The sequence below is a fragment of the Malurus melanocephalus genome, unplaced genomic scaffold, assembly GCF_030028575.1.
Source record: "Malurus melanocephalus ecotype Western Australia unplaced genomic scaffold, MMel_1.1 scaffold_694, whole genome shotgun sequence".
NCBI classification, from domain to species: Eukaryota; Metazoa; Chordata; class Aves; order Passeriformes; family Maluridae; genus Malurus; species Malurus melanocephalus.
Window position 1 is genome coordinate 187,161 of NW_026623926.1, and position 24,181 is coordinate 211,341.

The 24,181-nt window shown below is 49.3% G+C and overlaps 1 protein-coding gene across 3 annotated transcripts in view; it reads right to left on the reverse strand.

Annotated features, from left to right (window-relative positions):
• Positions 1-22,835, reverse strand: part of IL1RAP (interleukin 1 receptor accessory protein) — a 47,139-nt gene extending 24,304 nt beyond the window's left edge. For 2 of the 3 annotated variants that reach the window (XM_057384257.1, XM_057384259.1), the window contains exons 1-2: positions 22,636-22,835; positions 6,744-6,811 (exon numbers count right to left, since the gene is read on the reverse strand). In XM_057384257.1, the coding sequence (XP_057240240.1) occupies positions 6,744-6,811; positions 22,636-22,658 (91 nt within the window). In that variant the 5' untranslated portion in view covers positions 22,659-22,835. The other variant, XM_057384258.1, reaches the window with a different exon arrangement.
• Positions 22,836-24,181: the final 1,346 nt, after the last annotated feature.

Consider the following 24,181-nt stretch of genomic DNA (forward strand, 5'->3'; position numbering starts at 1 on the left):
ACTTTCTTCATCTGCCCTGCTGCATTACCTTTAAGCAAAGCTGGTATGAGTGAGTTTTACCCAGGGAGCACAGCAAGACCAGCCCATTATCCTGATGCACAGATCAGCATCAATAAGGCAGAAAAAGCTGAACATACAAAGCAATTAAGCAAGAATTAATCATTACTACTTTAAAAAAAAAAAAATTCTCTCCACCATTTTTCAAGCTCAGCCAGTGAGAAGGAAGCAGAGGAAGCCAGGCTGAATGGAGGAACCACGCTGTGAGCGCACGAGGCACTAACTGTGGCCAGCACCACGTGTGGGTGCATCTCCCATTTATGCTGGTGCCAGGAGCACCCACTCTCCCCACTGTGTCTGCATTCTTCCTTTTCCACCCTGCACAAGACCGGCCCCTGCTCCCCGGTGGTGTTCTCTGCTCAGGAGTATCCCATCTGATCACACAACAGGGCAAAGGGAGAGAAGCATGGAACAAAACCAGTGAGAGGCTCTGTCYTTAACAGGGAGAAGAGGCACAGACCCAAACACACTGCGATGGGTGGGAATGACGCAGAAGTTGGCTTAGACACAGCCAAGATCAGCTGGCTCTCAACATTTGCTCTCACTGCTGCTGCAGCAGTCACTGGTCACAGAACACCCAAAAACTGGTTGTAGCTCAACGCTGCCTTGGAGGCTCAGCCTAGAAACTGTGCCARCTCTGCAGAAATTTATAATCTGACTTCCAGGAGAAACGAATCCAAAGAGGCCTCTCATAACCTCACCGCCTTCCTCCCACAGCCTCTCCAGTAGAGCAAGGAGGTGGAAGTGGTCCTGGCACAAACTTCCTACACAGCCCAGCCCCATCCATGCGGTTCTGCTGCGATGGCACTGGGGACATGGTTTTACACTTCTCCCAAGTCTCATCATATTCATCCTGTGTTCCACTGAGCTGTGATGCCTCCACAGAAGCAGCTCMTCTGGATGCTGCACACTAGGATGGAGTCTCTCTCTCTCTCTCCCCAAGCACTTTTATCATTTGAATAGGTAGGACAGCTGAGAAAAGAAGAAGGAAAAGGACTTTGTGTTGCAGAATGGCTCAGTTTCAAAAAGCACTTGCATATTGTGGTTGATTAAGATTTAGATTTAGACCCTGAATCTCTAATTTGAACAGGTGTGACAACCTGCCTYTGCCAAACTCATGACAAACAAGGTGGCTGCAAACACTTCTGTTGACTTCAGGGGAAGCAGCCAAAACAAGACACCCAAAAAACGATGATCCTGTAATGGAGCCCAGAGCTTCTGACTCTGAATCGCCTYATCTCATCAAGCACAGCCTGTAACATGGGGTAGTTGTTATTTGTGTCTTCTAAAACTCCTCCACAGTGAGCTCTGTGACTTCACTCTCTATCTGTGCATAAAGCTGTTTACTGCATGTGGCACAAAGTATTTTGGTTACCTCCAGCAACTGGGCCAAAAAAAAAAAAAAAAGAAAATTTATATTCAGATTTCTCTAGCAAACTTGACATATTTTCCTGGAGGCTTTCTTTAAATTTGAGATCAAAACGATAAAGGTAGGGGCATGAACTGCTTCCCYGAAGGATAAGAAGAGCAAACAGCTACTTTCCATCCCACTTCATTGAGAAAATTTCTGTGTGAAGCAAAGCAGAGCAGCAGAGGAAGAGGAGAGATACAGGAAATGGAACMCCCCATTGCAAAGTCATCTGTAGGAGAGGCAGCATGAAAAGGGGCTTTACCTGATTAGCATCACTGCTGAGCTGTGCTCAAACTCTTCTGATGCCTGGGAAACCACGCTGGGACTTGACAAGGTCCAGGCTGAACTCCTGGCTCTGCCTACAGGCCCGCTTAGCTAAACCCTGCAGCCCAGTTCCTGCTCTCAGCCAGGTGCTCTGSTGCTGGCTTTAAAATAGTCAGCAGTTCCTCCTGTCCTTCCACAGGGATGTCTGCATCACAAAGATGCTGCAGCAGTTGTCCTCGGACAAGGATGGGAACTGAAAAAACACAGCAGGCAGTGAAGGGCACYGTCAGGGGTCCAGCAGAGTCACCCGGGTGCCACAAAACATCTGAGAGTGAGAGCACAACTCTGCAGCTACAGGAGGGGATGTGACAGAGCTGGTGGGTACCAGACACGTCCCTGATGACCCCTGATGCCCTATTTGATACACACAGAGCAGCAAAAGTGCCTGTTCAATACCACATCAGCAACACTCCTAAAAAGGGCTGCTTTCCTCCCCACGTCCCTGCTCTTCAGTGCAGATAGGTCACACCATGATGACGCCTGCACTGAACTCACCCCTCACAACCCATTTCCTCAGCTRACAAGAAGCAGACAGGAGGTTTTATCTCCTCAGCGGGCACAGCTCTGGCTGGCATGGAAGGAAGCTGTGGTTGCTCCCAGGTCAGCTCTGCTCCACGGGTTTTATCTCCATCCACTCCAGAGCTGTGCACCTTTCAACRCCCTCAGTGTCAAATGACTTCATGCCCCCAAGCGCCATAAACTTCTACAACCACAGTAGCTCACAGATGGGTATGGATGGTTATAAAATCAYGTCCTAAATTAGGACAGCAAGAAGCTGAGATTGGAAGAGTAGGAGGAAGTCAGGAAATCCCAGGAGATGATGGTGGGGGAGGGATTTAGTCTCTTTAGAAAACAATAATGCAGTTTAATCTATTTTTCTTTTGACTTTACACACTAAAATAAGCTTCTCAGCTTCTGGGGCTGTCACAAATCATAAGGAAAATAAGGCCACTGGAACCCCATCAGTAGAATAAGAGCCATATAGTAATAATCCTGAGGAGCTGCACAGGGCTTTCCATCTTCAAAGTGTTTTACAGACAGTAATTTATTAATCTGTAAATTTCCCCTGGCCAAAAGTAACAGTTCTGCCTCTCTGCTAAGCATGAGAGAGACACACAATGCAGTTCAGCACTCGGGGGAGACAGTGCAGGCAGTGGCTCTGACCTCTGGAGCCAGACCTCTGTTTCCTTCTCACTGCAGTCAGAACTCCACCACTCCAGCCACCCCCTGAATCCAGAAGCCTTGGTGACATCTGGCACTTTGCAGCCAGCTTCAGAGCAGACAAAACCAAAGTAGCTGAAAGCCTCTGATATGGGGGAGTGTAAATAGACGTGTTCACAATCCAGCAAATAACAGCAAAGCCTGAAATAAAGCTCCCAGGAGAGAAGCTCCTGGCTGCCTTCCAGCCATTACCTGCCACGTTGGGGTATCATTCTGGCCCAGCCCTGGGCTCATCCTACCACACAGCCTGTCTGATAGCCCCCAAGGGAGCTACAGAGGCATTTCCTATGCAAACATGATGATTCCTCCCACCAAAGGGCTATTTAWGCACAGCAGGTACCTGCTCACACTACGTGGGTCCGTTAGATAATCAGCATGAGGCCGCCCCTCCTCTGCTGGCAGCAATATTCTTCTGCTTTTGCAATTCCCTGAGACAATACTCCTAGCCATGATCATCTCCCCAGCCCTTACCCTGCAAAAGCTGAGAACTCTTGGAGGGTGAGAGAGCAGCCTGGTTAGCAGAGAGGAAAAAAATGGAACAAGGAGCACAATTACGGCTACATCTTCTAAATAAGTTGGTATCTAACATTGGCCAGCTTTGTTCAGAAACACGAAGATAACATTGTTCTCTATTCATACTGGCTGTTTTATTCTTTGTCTGTTTTTTCATCTCTTTGAAGCCAGTGCATATTTATATGACTTCAGTAGTGCCAAAGAAACTATTGTACGACCAGACCCGGGTCCATCAGTTTTTGTTATTCTTCTCTGGCATCAGTACATCTGGGTTCATTAAGCATCCTAAAACACCAGTGCAGAGCCTTGTTTCCATCTTAGGGATGGCTCAGCTAGGCCAGGAAAGCAGAAGACCCTGAATACCACTGCAAACATTGACCCAAAGGTCCCAAATAAGGAATTCAAACTCATGCACTGTAGATCATGTACATTTTCAAGACTAGGAAGAATTTGCCCACACGTTCAGTGTGAGCGAATAGAAGACTCAGGCACCAATTCAGCCTCAGACTCCACATCTTTTACTCTACACTGCTCAGATCACATTTCTTCCCTCATACAGCTTGCACCTCCCTTTCAGCAAATGATTTTGTTTCAGCACCAGCCTCCATAGGCAGCAGAAACAGCAGAGCCCAGAGAACAGATGTTTAGAGCCACAGCACTATAGGCAAAACCTGGAGGGGAAATAAAGTTTGTGGGTTTATCTCTCCAGAAGAAAGCAGGGTGAAGCACAATGCTAAAGCTTTCTGACACACTGCTAGAGACATTGTGAGCCATAGTTGAACTGGATGGAAAGGCCACTTGTAGCCAGAGCAGTGCTGATATTTTAGAGCTGAAATGTAGCAAGTGCTGGTTCATCAGCAACTCTGTAACCTCACAGAGCTTCTGACTGGTACTCCTGGCTTGGGCAAAGCTGGTCAGTACCCCCGGCTTGGGCAGTCCCTGGTCAGAGCTGCTGACCAGACTGTTCCACCAGGAAGGATGGCAGAGGCACAAACAGTGGCAGCAAACCACAACAGTGACAGCAAACCACAACAGGACTCCTGTCCCTGTCTCCAGCCTTCCTCAGTCCAGCCTGGGCTGGAGAGAGAGCTGGTCCCTTCAATACAGCATTACATGACTTAATAGTCAGAGCACAGGAAAAGACTCAGCTGAAATTACAAATCCCTACCAAGTTTCACTTGTTAAATATCCCAAGAGCCAGATTCCCCAAAGAGAGCTACTCATCTCCATGGCCCTGCTTGGTGCTGGGTGACCACCAGGGCAGCTCTAGACTGCGCACAGCCCTTCTGCATTCACTCCACATAAGCTCAGCTCTGCTCCCCCCACCTACACTCCCTGCTCCTAGAAGAAAAAGCAAGCCCAAATGCTGCAACATTACCAGAACAAGGCCAGTCTCCCATTCTGCTCTGTGTTTATGACTTTGCAAGGGTGGAACGAGCTCCAGTCTCCTTCTGGTGCCAGACCCAGGAAACCCCRCAGTGAAACAGAGGGCTGCACAGACGGCTGCCCCTCCATCCAAGTACAAACAGCCATCCAAGCCCATCATGAATAATAAAGGACATTCTGACAGCCCAAACTGGTTTATGATGTCCATGGCACAAAAAGGAAGCTTTGAACTGAAGAGTGTGTCTGACACCCACAGACCTGCAGGAAATGAAATGCATATATTGCAGTGGATTGGCAGGAAAAGTGCATTTTAACTGATCACGTGTCTCGTGTATCACCCCTTGGCTTACATTCTTGCAGCACTCTACAAGGGTTCTGACCACCCTGTACAGCAAATCTCTGCTAAAGGAGAAATATTTATGAGCWCTAAATGCCCTGCAGAAATGCTTGGATGGTTCTGGTTCTGCCAGATCAATTGGCACAAACCTGGGTGCTCATTTCACCTGACTGAAATCAACTCCTTCCCAGCAGACTGTGCCAGCTTTTAGAGTTGCTCTAACATTTCCTGGGCAATCCTGATTCAACTGCACCCACCTCCCATTTCTGAAAAAGCCCAAGATGACTGCACGTGGGGTGTTGTAATGCTGCCTCAGCAGGAGGAGGATGTTGCGTTGGTGGAGAGCAGAACAGCTCGTCCAGAAGCACAAGCAAAGCAGGGATTTTCCCAGCGAGCAGCAGTGTGGCTGGGTCCCTCCTTCCCCAGGCACTCCTTCTACCTAGGGCTCAGTGGAGGAGACCCAGGGTGTGTATCCTTTCTCCTTTCCTGTTTCCCCTTTGCTCAYCACTTCCACCCAGCCCCTCTTAGCCAAGATGGGGCATCCCCTGCTGAAAATCAGAGTCTACTGTGAGTGCCTGCAGCCCTTAGGCAGCCCGAGGAGAAAAACCTTACAAGCTTCAGCCCCTGCAAAGAGCACTGCACTGAGATGAACCTTGCTGAGGTGCATGTTGTGAATTTGGCCACAGTAACTCAGCGTGGTCCAAGAGGCAATGACACAAGAGCCGTTCATCTGCTCGGGGTATTGTAACTGCTTGTTTGCCAGCCTTGCAGAGGGACAAGGGTTCACGGGGGGACTTCCCAATCCCCTGCACAGCCCTTATTTCCAAACATTTCCCCCCATAAAACCAGCTCCTGTTCTTTCCTCCCTCCCCCTTTCCACTCGCCTCCTGCAAATCATGCTGTCTCCTTCCACCCCCAAATAGGAAGTCCGGAGCCGAGACATGCACAATCTGCCTCTTCACAAGAGCTGGGCTGAACGAGTGCCAGAGGAGCTGCGAGCATGACAACATATTTCCTGTCAGGAAAGTGACTCAGTGAGACGGGTATCAGAGCTCCTCTTACTCTAGAAGTTCCCYTCTCCCCGTGCATTGCTGAGACATGAGTCAGAATTGGAGAGCTGAATCTCAGTCCCCTCCGGATCCAACAGGAATAGCAGAGTTCAGGTTCAAGCCCGGGTCCTTCCTGAAGCTCTGTAACAAAGCAGCTGCATGTGCCCAGCCCTGGTTTCACCCCTCACAGAAGGGCAATAACCATAGTGACCAAGGGGGCAGCTTGAGTTTGCAAAGTCCTTTTAGGTCGAGGTGCTGTTGCTATTTGCTAACAGAGCCGTTCACACCAACCTTGCAGCCCCTACACAGAGYATTTTGTACAATAACCCCCACAACTAACATTATGTTCATGCATTTTGCTGAATTATTTCACACACAGCCATTCAATCCTGAAATAATGTAAATCCTCCTCTTTGTACATGTCCATGACATTCCATGTCCTTACCTGAGCCTCTGCCGAGGGTGACCATGGACAGCCAGAGTGAAACCAGCAGGACACTGACCATCTTCATCCTGCAAGACAAAGCACATAGACCTGGTTATTTGACCCTGTTCCATCACTGCAGGCCATTTTGTAACTCTGAGTACATGTGTTTATCCCTCCATCCATGCAGTGATCCTTTAATTCTGGCATGGCCCTGTTTTATTTCATYAAGATCCCATAAGAACAGTGCCCGTGTGGCAGCGTGGCCCTGCCCGCAGGCAGCGTGCCAAGCCCGGGAGGTGATGGCTCTGAAGAGGACAGCCCAGCTCAGTGACTAAAGCCACAGGAATAGGGAATAGTCCATATCCGGGAGCACAGGGAGTCAAACAGACACAGGCTAGAAATCCCACGCTGTGACTCCTGAAAGAAGGTCCTTTGCTAAACCCTCCTTCTGCTCATCTCCAAGGCAAGTGCAGAAAGCACTCACGGTGGTGAGTGGTGGCTGTGGCACATTTTGCACTGAACACGGGTTTGACACTTGACAGGACAACCACAGSRGAGCAGTCCCAGCTGGGAAGGGCGGCTGCAAAGGGGCTGCTGCCACCACAGACTRCTTCAGCCTGTTYCTGCAGCCACTGGAGGCAAGACAGYRCCTCACCTTCCCAGTCAAACCCTCCTYAGAACCTGCAGGAGTAAACAGGTTTGCACACTTTTCAGAAATTATCTAAACAAAGGCTTATACCTTCTTWGCAGCAGTGATAAGCAAAAAACAATCCCAAACTTTTCTATTCCCGCTACAGAACACAATTTCCTGTAATTTGAGATAAATGTACACTGCCAGAGTTTCACTGGCTGCCCGCTCCCATATCTGGCATTCGGCTCTCAGAGCTGCTCACTCACTGGAATTAAATTTCCCTCTGTTTCTAGGTTTTTCAGGATGCAATTTATAAGCTGGTAGCCATGAAAACTGACATMTACTAGATGCTCTCATTAAGGGGGTTAAGGTCACATTTGATATTCCTGGGTGCTGTCAGATCACAAAGGGAGAAGAGATGGTTAAAAGGCTGAACTTCATCAAAGCACCTCAGCTCTGCCAGGCAGATGCAGTAATGAGCACGGTGATACTGTCAGGACTGTGCTCATGAGATGACAGAGAAACCTGCTCCACCAGGGTGCATGAAAAGTGTGGGGGGAGAAGCCACAGAGGTCCATTAAACATGTCCCTCAAAAACCTGTCCAGAATATCTGCAGTACACAGAAGGGCTTTGAGCATCAGCAGAGAGCACCTCAGATTGCACAGATTGCAGAGATTAACAAGAATGCGACACGTGAACCGCGCTACTCAAAACCCAGCAGCGGATATTGAATCCTTCCTTTTCAGTGCTTACATCTGAAAAGCCTTTGTGCAATGCCTTCCCTCTGCTGGGCTCATCTCAAAGAGACAAAGGAAATCTGAAGCATGCCTGTTCTTCCCTGCACAGCCCATGGAAAGGGCTGCACACTGCTTCTGAAGCCACCAGGCTTTCAAAACCGGTCAAGAAGCAGGGAAAAATGTGAGATTTTTTTTGTCCCCGGGGTCCAGCTGAGAGGGCTGATCATCCCCTACCACCTTCCTCCAAACTGAAATGCCAGCTGCTTATCAAACCCCTCTCTATTACCACCTACAACCAGCTCCCAATGTTACTTAAGACTCCATAGGGAAGAAACAACATTAAGTACTCCTACCCCTTGGAAATGAYGAAGAAAGATAAAACATCTTTATGCCACCAGATTGGACAGAGACATCCAACATGCGGCACTTCTGGTAGGAATTTAGGAACTTTTGGTAATTGAGATGCTCGAAGAGAGGGGGTGTAAACAGTGGTGAGGAATCATTCCCATAATAAAGATCCCTCATGGTTCCCTCTCCATCTGCCATTAGCTAAATGCACAGCGTGTCCTAGCTCACCCTTATTTTCCAGTGACTCTCTCCTGCATTTTGCACAWATCAGACTGAATTCAGCCCCAAAGCGAGCAGGAACAACTACTGACTTTGGATGAGTTTCTCTTGTACTGAGCAAGGCCATTTGYGTGGCCTGAGGCCAAAATAAACTACTACGTTTCACTCGGTGATACATGAACTCTGCAGCGAGCTAATATTTACATCCATTAGCTATGCTCACAAGAACATGCTCCTTTCAACTGTCTCACAGATCCACCAGGTCTCTGTTCCCATCAGCAAGGTATCCAAGATTTCCATGCTCTGCCTGCTAGTAGGAAAATCCTTTTTTTCTTGCTCTACCCAGCTATAAAATCAGAAGCTTACACTGAGTGATTTACTTCTGGCTCATTCCAGGCTTTCCAGAGATCTTATCAATGGAGACAGAGGGACACAGAGCCTGTCAGATTACAGCAATTTCTCCATTACAGAAAGGGGTCACAGTTGACCACAGCTCTGGCTGCTCTCACTCTATACAAAACGCAGGGGGGCCGTGGAAGGGACGTGACAGAGTCAAAAGCTGGTAAAGGGGAGGCACCACAGCCTCCTGGATGCCCTGACCATGCCAGCATTWGCCAGTCCAGCTCCGTTCCTGTTTCCTTTTCCTCAAGAAACCCCCAAAACCAAAAAAGCAAAGCCATGCAATCTGATGGTTTGTACTAATACGGTGCAGGGACAGRTTCTGTGTACTAGTGCTGCTAGCACTGGGATGTTTGGCTTCAAAYAGCCCAAAATCTGTGCAATTCCCCAAATAAAAAGGTCTTCCCACAGCAGTCCTGTGGTGACACAGGAAGAGAGCATTGCATCCCACTGCAGAGAGGGGTGAGTTTTGTAATGCCCTCAARAATCTGAGACCACAGGACTACAGCCCACCCTGGTCTTGCCAGGAAGGGAAGAGTTTTCTCAATCCTTCCCAGCAACCTGCTTCTGTGTTTCGTGACRGGAGAGAGCATGTTGCCATTTTTCCTGCATATGATGCAAGTCCAGTGGTGTCTGGTGAACTTTTTGCGCAATTCCGTGGCACTGCACCAAACACCGACATCTGGGGCTGCACCCAAAAGAGCCAGAGCCCAGGGAGTGCAAGCCCAGGCTGCAGCAGAGGGCTTCACCCCACTGCTCCACCCAGTGAAAATAAAARTAAAAGGAAATGCTAAAGGGAGGCAGGAATAAAATCAGTGAGCAGAAGAGCTTACCAGCTCAGAAATCACACGGCAGCTAGAAAGCAGGCAATCAGAGCAGCCAGAAGGCAGCTGGAGAGCTCTGATACATCCTCAGCACTCCAGGAACTTCTCACGAGACCAATATACTCTGAGGTGTTCTTAATGTCTCCATAAATTAACATTTTAATAATAATTCATAGAGCGGTTGGGGAAAACGATCCATCACAGCCCTTGCTAGAAGTTTTTTTAAGGAACTTCATTTGAAATGTTCACTTTGTTTCAAATCAGAAATTGCTCCCTTTTCCTTCCTGAGCACTTTTTTCTTCAAACTTTCACCTTCTGTCTACTGAGGAGCAAAGAAAAGTAGGGTGGGGGGAAACACAGTCATGGGAAGYGTTTACTGCTCTTAGCAGCAAAGGGGCTGGGAAGGTTTTGTTTTTTTCATTCGGTCACAAATGGCCTTTATGCCAGAAAAAAACATGAATATTTTCATATAAAACACCTTTTTAATAAAACACCCTTCCCAAACAGACCTCAGCAAGGCATCATTCCCTGCCTTTAGCAGCACGGACCCCGCAAAGCCCACGCGCTTTCCAAACAATTATAAAACCAAAGACAGATGTCAAATAATTAACRGAGAGAACTGCACTCAGAGTAATTACTGCACACTCATTCTCAAAGACACTGTACCAWTTCTGTTGCATTTTCCAAGAAAAATGCCTTTGTCCCTCCTAACCACAGACTTCTAGGGAGAGCTGATGGTTTTTTTTTGCTTTTCACTGAGAAGCCACACTACGGCCCGCAGAACAAAAGCGCCCTTCAGAACCTTGCCACTAAGTGCTCTGACTGAAAGGGCATTTAAAATAAAGCAGTTTCTGAAAGARGAAATAAATAACTTCAGCCAAAGCAGATTTTACACACTATTTTCTTTCTGTAATTCTGTCCCAACTCAAAAGCATCTGATAGCTCCCAAAAATGGGATGCAGGCACAGCATGGCTAGCAAAATCCAGAGTGGGCTAGCTTAGGAAATGGTTTGGTTCTGTGCCACATGGACTCGGGGATGAAGGCTGATTGCTGGGCTGCAGAGCAGAGCTGGTGCTCAGGAAAGGGGCACAGCTCTGTCCCAGTCACAGCGTGCCCATGAGCCCTGGGTCCCTGCACCATCACACAGCAGCGCTGGGCAAAGCTGCTCGATGAGTTTGCTGCATTTTCTTTCGGGAAAAATARATGTACAGTTCAAGTAAATTCAAAGAACCCAAAAGGCAGACAAAGGACAGCCTAAAAAAGCAGCTGCAGAAAAGTAACAGCAAAAACACTAATGGAAAATTCGAAAAGGGCCTTCAGCCCTCCAGGAAATACTTTTGCTTTTCAGTATGAGCAGGAGTAAATCAGACAAAAGGGGGAATTACTGTAGCATAAACCATCTTGGGGTTTGAGCAGTGTCTCTCTGACCCTGCCTCTCCTCCAGAGGCTTCGTGGGCACTGCTGGCACTGCCCTTTACTGTGGTGTCTGTGCCCAAAGGGGAGCCTCTCCTGCACAGAACTGGTCAGYCCCAGAGCCAGCCCTTCAGAGGAACAGAATGTGACACTGAAATCTCTGGGGACACGGGCAGAAAGACAGGCCACGGGTTTCAGAAGTCCAGCCTTTGCTCCCCAGGAGGAATAACCACATTGATTACAATTTCCATCCCCAGACAGCTTCCAGGAGCAGAGAGGGAGGATCCAGCAGCAGTTTGATGATGAGCACCATCAGCAGCTGGGAGTGCTTTGGCTGCTCTCGTGCATGCTACGCCACACTCATCACTTCAAACACAGGCACACTGACCAGAGGGCCCCCAAAGCTGTCCTTGGAAAAAACATTCACATCTCTCCTGAGGGCAGCGAGCTCGATTCGTTTTGGCAGCAGCTCCCAAGCAGCCAGGAATGTTACAGCAGGAATCCAGCAGGGCTGRAGCCTGATCTGGAACCAGGGATATCACAGGAGCCATAGGTGTGATCCAGGCACTGCATCCACTGGTGGCACATCCAAGGCAGSGACCTGCAAAATCAGCCCTGGAGTCCCACCTGAGCCAGGGTAGCTGCACTCAGCAGGCCATCACATGCCTGACAGCAGAGCGAGCTGAAAGGAATCTGTTCTGAAATTTTCTATTATAGAAGTAATTTATGTCATCAGAACCAAAGGAAATGGCTGAATTTGAGCAGCCTGAAAGTTTTTTTTTCACCAGCTGCAATCCCAGCAGGTGTTACACCTGCTTTTGTGAAGGGAAAAAGCAAACTAGTGGGAGTCAGATGGAAAGTTGCTCTGGTGAGAGGAGTCTCTTGTCACCAGCACAAAGCATCTCCTGCCCTGCTTGGCCAGAGGTGGCCACTGGCACACAGAACCTGGAAGCCCAGGCTCCCAGCACTGGGCAGGGACAGCACTCACACACAGCTTTACACCCAGGGCTACTGAGTACCCTGAAGGGAAAAAAACAAAAAAAAAAAACCAAAACCAAACGCACAACAAGAAAATATGGAAATAGTCTTCTTAATCAGTGGCTCAGCCAGCTCATCACCAGCCAAGGACATGACACCAGACATCCAAGGGGGCTYCATTCAGCTGCCACCCACCACAGCCCCTCTCTGGCTTYCTGCCKGCACAGCCAGGCCAAGGGCTGCCAYCTGATGGCTTTWTAATAATCACTTTTTACAAAATCCCCAACATGGGGATGAACAAGCTCAGCAGTGCTGCTCCAGAGTCACCATGGGAGGTGCTCCCAAGCTGTTTCTCCTTCGATGGAGCAGCACAAATTGCAGAAGCAAGGCTGCCCTTCCAAGAGCACCAAGAGCTCCCRAGGGCAGAGCTGGCAGCAGCCTCCCCTCAAGCTCAGAGGCTCGAGGAAAAGTGTGGAGACTTTCATTCACAGTGAGTCATTCCTGGGAGCTTCCTTCGTGGTGTAAGATTTGCCTCTGTCTGTGCCAATGTTTGGGACACGGAGGCGATTTCCAGGCAGGAAATTTGTGATTTGCTACTGGCATTTAGATACCATTTCCCAGCATCCTTTTGGCTCAACACATTTAATGCTAACAATGAGAATTCAGTGGGAAAAGCTGGTTTTCTGCCTCTCAAAAGAAAAAAGTGCAATCTAGCCATGAAGAAGGAAGTGGAGGGGGGACTTAAAAATGTACCTGAAGAAACCTGGCATCCCCTGCTTCCCTTTGCAGTTCTCCTAGGGTCCTCTCAGGACCTGGAAAAGCARAAATGCTACAGATCTTGCACACTGCTCTGCTGGAGTCCAGGGTGCCGCTGGTTATACTCTGCCACCAATTTAGCAGGCRGAGCACACTGCATTTCACAGATGGAAAATAAACGAGCTCTCTGTCACCTCTACAAAACGTGCACACCTGGACAAGTCAAATAAACAGCTGGGACTATTGCCTGGAGATCTGTGGAGTGGGCTGGAGCAGGGCAGGTAGAGCCACAGCTCTAAAATCAAACAGCACAGATTACAAATGGATCCATGCTGGCCACCGAGCAGTTCAAACACCAAGCTACAAGAGCACTTCTGTGCTCAAGCAAAAGGTATCCAGCCAAGACAGTCTATTTTTCAAGTGTGAATAGACAGGGAATGAAAAGGTTCCAGCAGTGCTTCAAAGAGAGCTGAGATCTTCCATGAGGCCAGACACAATGCTTCTATTTTGGACAGCTCTGTTACAGTGAAAGGAGAGTTCTGAGAAACACACACACATTGTGCTAGCACAAAATAAACTGACCAACAAAGAAAAAAAGAAATCTGCAATCAGCGTGGCTCAAAGAAGACTTAAGGAACCCAAAGTGAGATCCCTCCCTCTCTGGAAAAGTTCCAATTAATTGTCATGGAACACTTGGAGACATCTGACAATAAGCATTTAATTTATACATTCTGCCTCCTGACCTTTGKAATGGTTTCACAATGTGAGCAGCTCCACTCCCCTCCCTGGCAGGTTGTTCCACTGCCCCAGTGGATTTAGCAGCACATCCACTCCGTGCAACAGATTGCACAGCAGCAACCCCCAGCTAGATCAGCCCCAAATCCAGAGAAGACAATGCAGATCCCAGCAGGTTCTCAGATGGGCTTAATGCCTTTTTCAGGACAAGCTCAGGACTCTCACCTCTCCTGGGAAAGCTGCTCTGGGGTTTATCTCCTCTCAAGCCCGGCCTGGCCCTGCAGTCCCCTTCCACATCCCCACTGTCACATCAGGGGCTGCACCCAGCCCTGCTCAGTGCCACCTGCAACAAGCTCTGAGTGTCCAAAAACATTCCAAGAGTTTCTTTTCTTAAGTTCAAGCCTTGCTGCCAGCTACATCCCTGCTCCCTCATGTCATCTCCTCCCCTTCCAGCACCAAGTGCTTGAGGTCCAGATTCCCAGCACTGTGTTCAGAAAGCATCCTTCCCTTCTCGTTCCTCCAGAGAGGGGCACAACAGGCACAAATCCTCCAAGCACACCATGCTCCAGAGCACATCATCACTGTCTTTTCCTTCCCAAGAATCTGCCTTCCTGTGGTGCCACAAATTCCTCAGGCAGCTGCAAAGTTTCCAGCACCACTATCAGGTTTACCCACGCTGCTGCCAGTGGGGAAGCCTCAGCTCTTCCTGAAGCATAAGAGAATGATTTCCTCAAGTGACTCTGGGTATCCGGGGATGAACAACATATTCAAGGGTGAAGGCAAGTCAGATGAGTTTTTCTTTTTCAAGTTTGGGCCACACAGCATTTCCACACTCGGTACTTATATTAATCATGTTAATTTAATCCCATTTAACCTTATAAGTAAAAGCAAGCAAGAATAAGACATCAAGATGCTTCCATCCCTGTCCTGCAGCTCAGACAGGCTGCTCCAARAGTGCTTTACACATCAAGCAATTTAAAGCAATATAAAAATAGAAAGCCCAGGAGCTACCAGCCTCCCCCAGGACAGTAYCCCACTTAAAAGCAGCTCTCTGGAGATCCTTCCAGCCCTCCACATTCCCAATCCACYCACTTGGCCCTCCTGGTGACTATCAAAGCAGCTTTCTTTTGCATACCTGTCCCTTCCTGGTCAGCACAGCACAGTTGCATTCTGCAAAGAGGACAAGAAAATGCAGTGTACACGCAGAAAAAAGGAGGAAAAGGGAAACAAAAGTGACACAATGCTTCCCCTGTGATGTATATTGCTTTTGCTCCCCATGTCTCTAACATTTCCCTCTGCAAATATTCAGTTGCACCATCACAGGGAACTTGCTCAGGCTCTGCCTGCAGTGGCCCCATCAGCACAGTTTGAAATTCAACCTTCAAAGAACAACACCCTGAAATGTGAAGTCCAGGAGCCTCCTTTGAGAAAGCCTGCTCTGTGACCCACAGCACCCACACMGTGGGAAGGCTGACACAGAGCTGCAGGCAGCACTGTGCTGTGATTGTCATCAATATTAATTATTTGGGGAGRATATGATTGATCTCACAAGGGCAATGAATTCATTTCTCCACCTGAATGACAAACAAAAGGCAAAACATGCGCTGCTGACATTTCCAAAGGCTGCCAGGGGCAGAGACACAAGGAAATACTGCTATGCACTAAAACTCTGCTGCAAAAGGACAAAACTCTGAAAAGTCTCCAAAATTCTCATTTCTGAGCACTCTCAATTCCAGGAAGGGGAAGCCTTTGTATTGTCAATCTGTGCTGACCCCAGCCCTAGGCTGGCTCACCTCTTTGCATTAAGAGGAYGTAACCAGTGAGTGTCTGGAAAGCTGGGTTGAGTTTTCCTCCTGCTCTTTGACACTTCACGTCAGCAACTATACAGTCATTGCACCTGTCAGATAAGGGGGGAAAAATGTTTATAAGGGGGAAATATTTGTTTCCTGGGTAAACTCAGGGCTGAAATGCAAGTTGCAGCTCCCTTGTGCAACAGGAGAAAAGGAAGACAGAATCAGTCTGGAGAAAAGCATTTCCATCTCTCTGTGGCCTGGGATCAGGAAGCCTGTGTGTGTGAAACCTCCCCAGGAGGCAGAGTTAAACAGGCTCCCYAATTCCACATAGCAACATGAGAGAGAAGGAAGGTGGAGAAAGGTAAATGCACTGAGACTAAAGCTGTTTTTTAGAAGAATAGATATGGGGGAAAATCCCATCCCAGCCCATGGGGATGTCACTCCAGAGGAGTCTGAGATTTGTCCTTTGGTCCCCCCAACACATCAGCTCTAATGCAACCAGCCAATTTGCTAGAGCAATACATTTTAGGACCCAGCAGCACATCTGTGCTCATTCAGAGAGGCTGGGTGCCCTCTAGACCTCACAGCCTGCCAGCTGGGCAGCAACACACACATCCTCCCACCACCAGATCCCTTCTTAAAAACAAGGGCTGGGAAATGCCTCTGCTTGGAGGAAGAGGGGCTGTTTCTCAACAGAACAAATCCAATTATTTGTATTAGACTGAATTTGCATGGCTCTTACTGWCAAAGTAAGTATTTTCTACACATCTCAGAGCTTTGACTCAACAGATTGCTAATAAATTCATGTAGGTGGGGCCCTGGATGTTAYTATGGTGGGAGGGAGGTGGGGTTTCAMTTTTTGCAACAGGACTAACCTGAGRAAAAATAACKAGAAACTTRGACACTGTCATTTACTAGGTTCCTGTAAGTCTCTAAGGTTGAAGATTTTGAAACAGTCTCTAGTTTAGGGCAGAAATATGAGTTTCTRGCTAATGTACATGAAACCCMTAYGTAGGCATCAATCACCAAATGCAGYGCATGAAAAATTGCAGTGCCTCCCAGATAATCAGACATTAGAGAACTTATAAATGGCTGTCCCCTGAACTGAGTGCATTAGTAGAGGCTTCTGAAATCTGTGCCTCTGTTTCCCCAGCCACATTTAGAACAGCTTCTCCCCACCTCACACCACAGCAGTGAATCTTAATGTCTCCAAAGTGCTCAGAGATGCTGAGATGGAAGATAACATACGAGAGCAAAGTATAGATCAACTCCCTGAGCTCAACAGTGGAGCTGATGGGGCTAAAAGTAACACATACCCACCACAAAAAAACTGGGGTTCTGAGCCTGTCRTAAATAGTAACTACTTAAGCAACAGTTCCCTTGGAACAAGTAATTTTGGGGCTGGTGAGTTGGGTATATGGAGCCCCAGCAGGCAGGAAACAGAGAATTGCAATATACAACTATGAAAAAGAGATGCTTTTCCAGAAGGTCTTCAACCTGTTCCTATAGAATTTGGCGGTGGGATTTGAACTCGTTTCAGTTAGAGCTGTTCACATTTTAGCAACCGCCACGTAAAGAACGTGGCCAAACATAATTTGAAAAGCTATTTCCATTTCTGTTTGTTTTTATAAATTATTAAAAATCCAGTTTAAATAGTGCAAAGAAAACTTTAAATTGAGCGAGATAAGTTTTGGCATCCTTCCAAGTAGAAGGCAAACCCCAAAACGTTACTGCAAATCCAACAGATGGGAGTTATTTTTCACTCTTTTAAAACTTCATTCCTTTGCACTGAGATTAACTGTAATTAGCTCTTTATTTACATCTAAGACAAAAACTAAAATGATAAAGAAAGGCAACTATAACCACAACTCACAGGCAGAAAAGGGCCAAAAAAAAAAAACCCCAACAAAAATTCCCTCTGAGAAGAAAACACGTCCTTCTTGCCAAGCAGCATAATTGTTACAAATATATAGTTAAACAACTTCACGGCATCCTGTCAGCACTAAGGATAAACATTTAAGTCACAGTTTTRCAGGCTTTTACACACAAATTGATCAAATATCTAAGAACCATCCTTGGAACACTGGAAAATCTCACGTCCCCCTAAATGAACAGCATCAGGCCTCAGAGAGGCAAGATACTCCAGTCCACTTTTATTTCAGTCACGTGAGGGATTAAACAAAACCGTGAGAMAAACAAACAAACAAAAAAAAGCAAACCCAGCAGCTTTCCCAAACGAAGAGGGAGGTATTAAAATCTATTCTTTTCTTTTTTACTCCTTTTTGAAAGCCCTCTTCTAATTCTGATAATGCCTCATCTTACTAAAGCTGAAGGGGCTTCTGAAGAATTTGTGTAAGTGCATGATTCCCGTTGTATTTTTGTGTTCCAGCTGCAGCACWGCAAAGCTGTCCCAGGAGGGCACGTGGAGCCCAAGCACAGCCCCTGAGTGTGGCACTGCCACTGCCCTGAGCTGCCACCCGCACCCAGACAGCCCCTGAGCCACAGCCACAGCCAGAGCTGAGAGGGTTAAACTGCAGAGCTTGTCCAGCCTTGCCTGAAGAAGCTGTCAGCAATGGAAAACAAACCAGTGAGGGGGCTTGAAACAGCCTTAAACGCTTCTGAACTGACCAGAAACTCTGCCAGGCAGCTCAGGGATCTCAATACCCACAATGGGCATGGGATGGGAGTGCTGGACCATCCAGTGGTGGGYACCCAGAGAGAGCTGGGAAGAGCTGGGAGTCTTGATCGGATTCATCTGAGTGGGATTTCCACACTAATGGCTCTCTGGCGCCTTCCTAGTGCTCCCCAGAGAAGGAACCACCTACCACTTCCCTGATTCAGCCCAGGACTCATGGAAMTCTCTTATTCTCTGCAGCAAATAGAGCATTTGAGTTAGCAGTCTCTTTTTGTTAACACATGTAAATGTAAAACGACTCCATAAGAATCAATGTAACTTTTCCATTTAAATATGAAATCGACACATAACAAGACAGAGMAGAGGGAGGGAGAGAAGAGGAGGGAGAGAAGAGGGAGGGAGATCCAAACACCAGGGACCTTGAATCCACTCACTGCAAAAGTTAAGGACTGAAATAATTCTCATTTACTCATACAAGAAAGTGAAGCTCTCACTCTCTCACGCTTTCCTTCTCTTTCCCTAACGCTCTCAGATACTTCTATCTTTAGCCAATTATCCTTGCTGTAATTTTCTTCAAATTGTAATTGGATAATCACCCAGACTCAGGGGAAACCTGTGTCAGAGGAATTCCTGGGGATATATTCCCATTTGATGAAACTGAGAGCTGTTCAATTAACAAAGGACTAACTAAAGACGTGATTTTTCACTTSAAGTGAAAATGCTGTTTTACAAGCAACTATTTTTAGGGAACCTTGGAACAAAATACATACACTTGTACACTCATTTTCCTGTCTTTTATTTTCTGCCAAATAAGACTCTGAATTTATGAGCATCACGTTCTGTGCATGTTTCTTATTGAGACTCTGAGGCTGAATGCAGTAAACACACTGGCCAAGACCAAAATTCCCAAAAGCGTAGGCACCACTTGAAGTAATTTCCCCAAATCAGTTCCCTTCCTGCCCTCTCTCTGAGCTCATCTGGCTCACTCACACGCAGAAGCCCCACACGCACCAGTGCTGTGGCTGAGAAATGTGAGATTAGCCCTCTGCCTGGCAAAAACACTGGTGTGGGGGGAAGAATTCCTAAAATCCCTCCCAAAAGGASAAGCTGCTTTGTTCCAGTTCAGCAGTGAATCTCAGCTGTACRTTTTGCTGATGATGGAGCAGGGATGGAAGAGTCCCACCTGCACAGGGCCCCTGAGCCACACACAGGGTGTGCAGAAGGGTCAGCTCGAGCACAAAACACCTGACAGCCAGCTCTGCCTTCCTTCTCTCTTTGCATCTGCCCCACTCTGCCTGKCCAGAGGGGCTCCAGCTTCACCCACCAGGCACAGAGATGCTGAGCTGCTTCAGCCTGGCAGCACAGAGACAGGCTCTGCTGATGGGGGCAATGAAATCCATGAGCTGTGTCAAGAGAAAGGGAGGGGAGGAAGGAGGAGAGCAGGCRATGTCTGAACTGTGAGCTCCACTGTAGAACGTGTTTCAGTTCCCAGATAACGCGGCGCTGTTCACAGATTTCAGCTTATATAGGCTTTTCCCTATTTCTATTTTTATTCCCAAAGCACTCCCCGTTACTGTATAATATAAAAAAAAAAAAAAAAAAAAAAAAAAAAAGAAGAAGAAGCCATGAACGCACTCACATGCTGATAAAATCTTTCTAACTGTCCACCTGGCTAATGCAACCTGTGCACTGAGAGCCAAGCTGGGGCGCCTCCTCTCCCACATCACCAGCCACAAGGGCTTCATGGCAAGTTTTTCCAAGTCAGAGTCTTGCAGAAATGGGAGGACACTTGACAAGAGAGGAGACCCAGGACAGATGGGAAAAGAAATATGAATCATGTGCCTGCCAAAATAACCAACATAGAATCCAAACATAAGTAAGTGAGAAGAAGGAATAAAATCACAACTTTTGGCCTCTTATTCTGAAGGAGTATAATGCTTCCTCCCTAGAGCTGGCATCTGGCTCATGCAGGTCTTGAAGGAATAAAGCTGAGACAAAATCTCTGCCTCATTCTTCCTGTATGCTTATTTCAGAGCTTAAAATCACAGCACTGGAGGAAGCAAGGAGGAATTTCCCACACCTCYAGGTATCCAGGCACCATCCCACCTGCTGCCACACCACCCTCCCTACCCTTAAGTGTTTCTCATCTGTGTTTGCTTTGGGGTGCTGGGTGCTTTGGGGCAATGCTACCTGACCCAGRGGATGAGGAGGCTGGAGCCCAACCAGGGCAGCACAAATCCCCACTGCATGGGCTCATGCTCAAATGCAGAATACCTGCACAGAGCACCGAGTCTGGAAGGAGAGAGCCCAGAGCTGCTCAGACACAAGCTTTCCTTCCACACCCTGGAGAGATCAGAGGACCTTCAGGACTCAGGGGAGGCACGGACAGACATCAGCAAACATCATATCATACGCAGTCACTTTGAACTCAAGCCAGAAGCAGAGCCATGCAAAGCAATCCCAGGGCTGTGTGGATGCAGCCCTCCCCTCTGCCTCGCACAGAGGCACTGACTSAGAAATCTCTCACCCCACAGCCCCTTTCTTCAGCTCCCACCTTCCCAGCTTAACATTTCCTGGTCACTGCAGTACCCTGCAGCCTTCCACCACCCCAAATCCTCACAGTCTTACTCTCCATGTCCCTCATTATCCTACAWCCTTAACTGCTCCTTCAGACAAGGCGTTCCCAGTGACAACAACAACAACACCATGCCTACTTCCAGGGAAGAAGAATATCTGGGTATGGGAATTTAATTCCCTCCACTTTCCCTCTCCTGCTCACCACAGGCAGGCAATGGAGACAAAAAGCAGGACCYTTTCCATCACCCAGCCTGCCCACCCGAGAGCCTGTGGGCTGGAGTGATGCTCTCCATGAAAAGAAGGGATGCCTTTCCTGCAAGGAACACAAGACAGCTAGTAAATCTTCCAGAGCTGCCAAAAGCAACCTGTTATAAATGATCCTCTAAGTTATGAGATATGGACTCTCCACAGTACAGTTAATAAATAACACCTCACAATSCTTCTAGGTATGGAAGCGTATGTTGGGTGACACTTGCCCAAGAGGGGCACAGTTAAAAATGAAGTGTCAGGAAAATAATACTTTTTAATTAGAAAGGAGATAGGGGTTTTTTTTTTGAAATATAAGGAGCTTGCTACTATCTCCCAAATCCAGAAGCAAAAAGCCTTTTCTGGGACAAAAAAACCTGAATGCATGGAACAAAAGCCATCATTTTATATGAAAAAAAAAATTGTATAGCAAACCAGAATTTTATCCAAGCATTATAACCAGCTATTCACAAAGCAGAGGTCAGGATGAAAAGAGAGAGKGTGCGTGTGAGAGGGCATTTCTAATCCAGTTTACTGTGACATCCTAAGGCCCCAAGATCGGGACTCTGTTGTGCCAAGCACTGTACAGATACACTCCAAGAAACCAGCCCAGAGTGAGGAACAGGCACTGCCACTGTAACAGGGAAAAAGCGACATCAGCACAGAAAAGGGACACCTGGGGCAATGAAGCCCTGTTGGTTTCTTTTTTCCCCTCCTTTTTCAGGAAACAATTCCCACCATCCAGYTTCCCTCCAGATACCCCCCAAAACTGCTTCACACAAGGGGGCAGCTGTCCCCAACAAACACAGCAAAGGCCATCTTGCTGCCAGCATCTAATCGCATCCAGTCTATTTTCTTGAACATCTCTTCCACTTTATTTCCCTGCTACAGCTTAAGCCTGACCCCCTCTTCTCCCCACTTCCATTTCAGATATCCGTTTGACAGCACAGAGCACGCATCAGAGGCTCGCCAATTTGCAATACGGATGAAAATTAAAGTTGCATTCCTCAGTGCGCGTAGCGCTCCAGCCAGGAACACCCAGATCCGCACGGCCCACGGGAGCGAACTAAAACAAACCCCTCCGCATGTCGGGGAACGGGGGCACGGCCAGCCCGGCCGCAGGAGCGGCGGAGACAAACCCGCGGTCCCGCAGGTTTGCAGGATTGYTCCATCCCCGCACACCGAGGGATGGCCGAGGGTCCCCCGAGGTCCGCGGGGGCACCGCCACCACCGCGCCCGCCGCCTCCTCCGCCCCCGCTGCGCTCCCGCATCCCCGGCCCCGCACTCTGGCTCTCACCGTGCCCACCACCCGTGCTCGCCGTGGCCGCCGCTCCTCGGGCTCTCCCGAGCGGTTCCTGTTCTCCCTGTCCGGTCTCCCCCCGGTGCCGGCCGAGGAGCGGGGGCCGCTGCCGGCTGTGCGCCGCCGCCGCCCGGCTCCCCCCGCGCTCCCCGCGCCGGGGCCGCAATCCGCCTCCTCCGACACAAACTTTCCCTCGCCGTGCGGGGAAGTTCACGGGCGGGGCGGGGCGGGACAGGCTCCGTGTCCCTTGTCCCTTCCCCCGCCCACGCTGACAGGAACACGGGCGTCCCCCGCGCACCCCCGCCAGCGCGGCTCACCTGAGGACGCGCAGAGAGCACATCTGTGCCCGACGCRCCGCTCTCTCCTCTTCTTCCTCCTCTTCCTCCTCCTCCTCGCCGCCGTCCCCGCCGCTCGCCCCCGGGCTCCGCTCCGCCCCGCCCGCCCCTTTCCCCGCGGCCGCGCTCCGCAGGCGCTCGGGGCGGTCCCGGCGCGCTCCGTGCGGGGCAGCGGGGCCGGGGCCGCGGGGCCGGGGAAGGCGCAGCTCCGTCCGTCCGTGCCCGCGGCTCCGGCCGGGGGAGGCGGGGTGCGAGGCGGGGTGTGCGGGGCCACGGCTCCCTCTCCTGGCCGGAGCCGTCCTGCCGGCGGCAGCTGCCGGGGGCGAGAGGCGCCCGGAGCCCTTGGAGCCGGTCTGGAGCCCCTGGAGCCGGCCCGGAGCCCTCGGAGCCGGTCCGGAGCCCTTGGAGCCGGTCCGGAGCCCCTGGAGCCGGTCCGGAGCCCTTGGAGCCGGTCCGGAGCCCCTGGAGCCGGTTCGGAGCCCCTGGAGCCGGTTCGGAGCCCCTGGACCCCGCTCGCTGTCTCTTTCTGTGTGGAGCGGGCTGGCACACACATCTCTGCCGCTGCCGCAGCCCCTGCAGGCCACCTCTGCGGGCCACCTGCCCCCAGGAAAGTTGTCCCCTCTGCTGTGCTGGGATTCTTTCCCCGTAATTTCCTCCCAGGGCTCCCCGGGCATTCTGATGCCACCTGACGAGGCTGAAATTGTTGATGGGTGAGGAGTGGGYACCTGAAACAGACTGCAAGGGCAGTGTCAGTGAGTTTGAGGAGTGGAATAAAGATTTGCAGAGATTTGGGCTAGCATCTGCTCCTGGAGAATGTGGCCAGCGATTATCAGTGCAGCCCCTAGTGCAATTGTGCCCTTGCCCCAGTTCGTGAGGAAAGCTCATCATCCTCTCAGACTGGCCTAGAGTCTCTTCCATCCTGGCAGTGAGTAACCTGCACTTTTTGGTACTTTTATCAAATTTTGGCTGGCTGACCGTGAAATGGCTGGACACAAAGCCTGTAGCATGAAGGAAACTCCTGTCTGCTCAAAGTGCTGCAGAGCTTCTTAGCRCTATTGGCTACAACACCTGGACTGAGTTCAATATCTCCGCTGTCATCCTCAGAAGGTGATTCCAGGATATCTAGGAGACCAAATTTMACCCCACCCCTCTTCTGTAACAAACCTGTCTTGGGGAGCAGGGTCTGGGCAAGGCATAACCGTTGATAGTACTCGTCTGCCCATCCCTGCACCAGTGCACACGTGGCTGCTGTGAAAGKGGGTCCCTGCCCTCAGCAGCCCCTCCAGCTCACCAAGGTGGGCACACCTAAAGCTTCCCCTCACCCTGAGGAAGAGGAGCTGCAGCCTGGCTGTGCCACTGGCCGTGAAGGAGCTCCAGCAGGAAAAGCTCTTCCTCCTGTACCTCTCTCTCCTTCCCTTCCCAGGGTTCTGGCACAGCAAAATTAGGCAGAAAGTTTCTTATCTCAGCAGCTTTTGTGTCCTGGTGGTGAATGCCCTTGAAAATMTGCCTACTTGGCTTGTGCTTAGAA